This window comes from Lathyrus oleraceus, chromosome 4 (assembly GCF_024323335.1).
Source record: "Lathyrus oleraceus cultivar Zhongwan6 chromosome 4, CAAS_Psat_ZW6_1.0, whole genome shotgun sequence".
Taxonomy (NCBI): Eukaryota; Viridiplantae; Streptophyta; class Magnoliopsida; order Fabales; family Fabaceae; genus Lathyrus; species Lathyrus oleraceus.
The window spans coordinates 307,258,005-307,259,160 of record NC_066582.1 but is presented as its reverse complement, the minus strand read 5'-3'; the positions used below and the strand labels follow the sequence as shown (position 1 = coordinate 307,259,160).

The 1,156-nt window shown below is 43.5% G+C and overlaps 1 protein-coding gene across 1 annotated transcript; it reads right to left on the bottom strand.

The window, feature by feature from the left end:
• Positions 1–221: 221 nt before the first annotated feature.
• Positions 222–620, bottom strand: LOC127137233 (uncharacterized). The gene has a single exon (XM_051063707.1). The coding sequence runs from the start codon at positions 618–620 to the stop codon at positions 222–224; it is 399 nt and encodes a 132-aa protein (XP_050919664.1).
• Positions 621–1,156: the final 536 nt, after the last annotated feature.

The following is a 1,156-nucleotide window of genomic DNA, read 5'->3' as shown; positions in this document are numbered from 1 at the left end:
CTCAATATAACGACATTTTCATGTCCTTTTGGATTAGGTTATGGTTGTCCAGGAAATGTGCCAGCGGGAGCAGCAGTAGATGCTTGTTATTGAGCCACTTGTGAAATCTGTGTTTCAAGCATTTTGTTGTGGGTGGCTAAGGTGTCTACTTTGCTCGCTAATTGTTTAAGTTGCTCACTAGTATGTATGTTTTGGTTCAAGAAGTCTTTGTTTGTTTGAGCTTAGGTAGATATGAAGCTTTCCATCATTAGTTCAAGGTTGGACTTCCTAGGCATGCTAAGAGCATTAGTAGCTGGCTTTTGATATCCAGGTGGAACAGCAGGTGCTTGGTCAGGTGCATACAAGGCGTTGTTGTTCTTGTACGAAAAGTTGGGATGGTTTTTCCAACCTGGGTTGTAGGTATTCGAATAAGGATTTCCTTGTGCATAATTTACTTGATCAACGGGGACTCCTGTTAATATCTGACATTCTGGTGCAGTGTGTCCAGGAATTCCACATAACTCGCAGTTTGGAGTTACGGCAGCCACGGTGGCTGCGTGTGGTATGCTCAAGTTGTCTAACTTTTGAACAAGGGCATCTACCTTTGCATGGACGTGGTCAAGGCTAATGATTTCGTACATACCACCTTTCGTTTGGGACTATTCTACTATAGTTCTTTCACCCCCCCCCCCATTGGCAATGGTTTTGGGCCATGTTTTTGATGAGTTGATAGGCTTCGTTGTATGGCTTGTCCATAAGTGTACCGCCCGCGGCAGCGTCTACTATCAGTCTTGTGTTTATACAGAAGCCCATTGTAAAATGTGTGAATGATCACCCAGTCTTCGAGACCTTGATATGGACATATCCTCGTCATGTCTCTGTATCTCTCCCACGCGTCGTAGAGAGATTCTGCATCTTTTTGTCGAAATCCGTTAATTTGAGATCTCAACATAGCATTTTTGCTTGGCGGAAAATATCGACCTAAAAAAACATTCTTCAGTTCTTCCCATGTAGTAACTGAGTTGGATGGCAAGGATTGCAACCAAGCCCAAGCTCTGTCTCTTAGAGAGAAATAAAAAAGGCGTAGTCTTATCGCATCTTGAGATACACCATTCGCCTTCACAGTGTCTGCATACTGCACAAACTTGGTCAAATGTTCATTAGGGTCGTCCGTAGG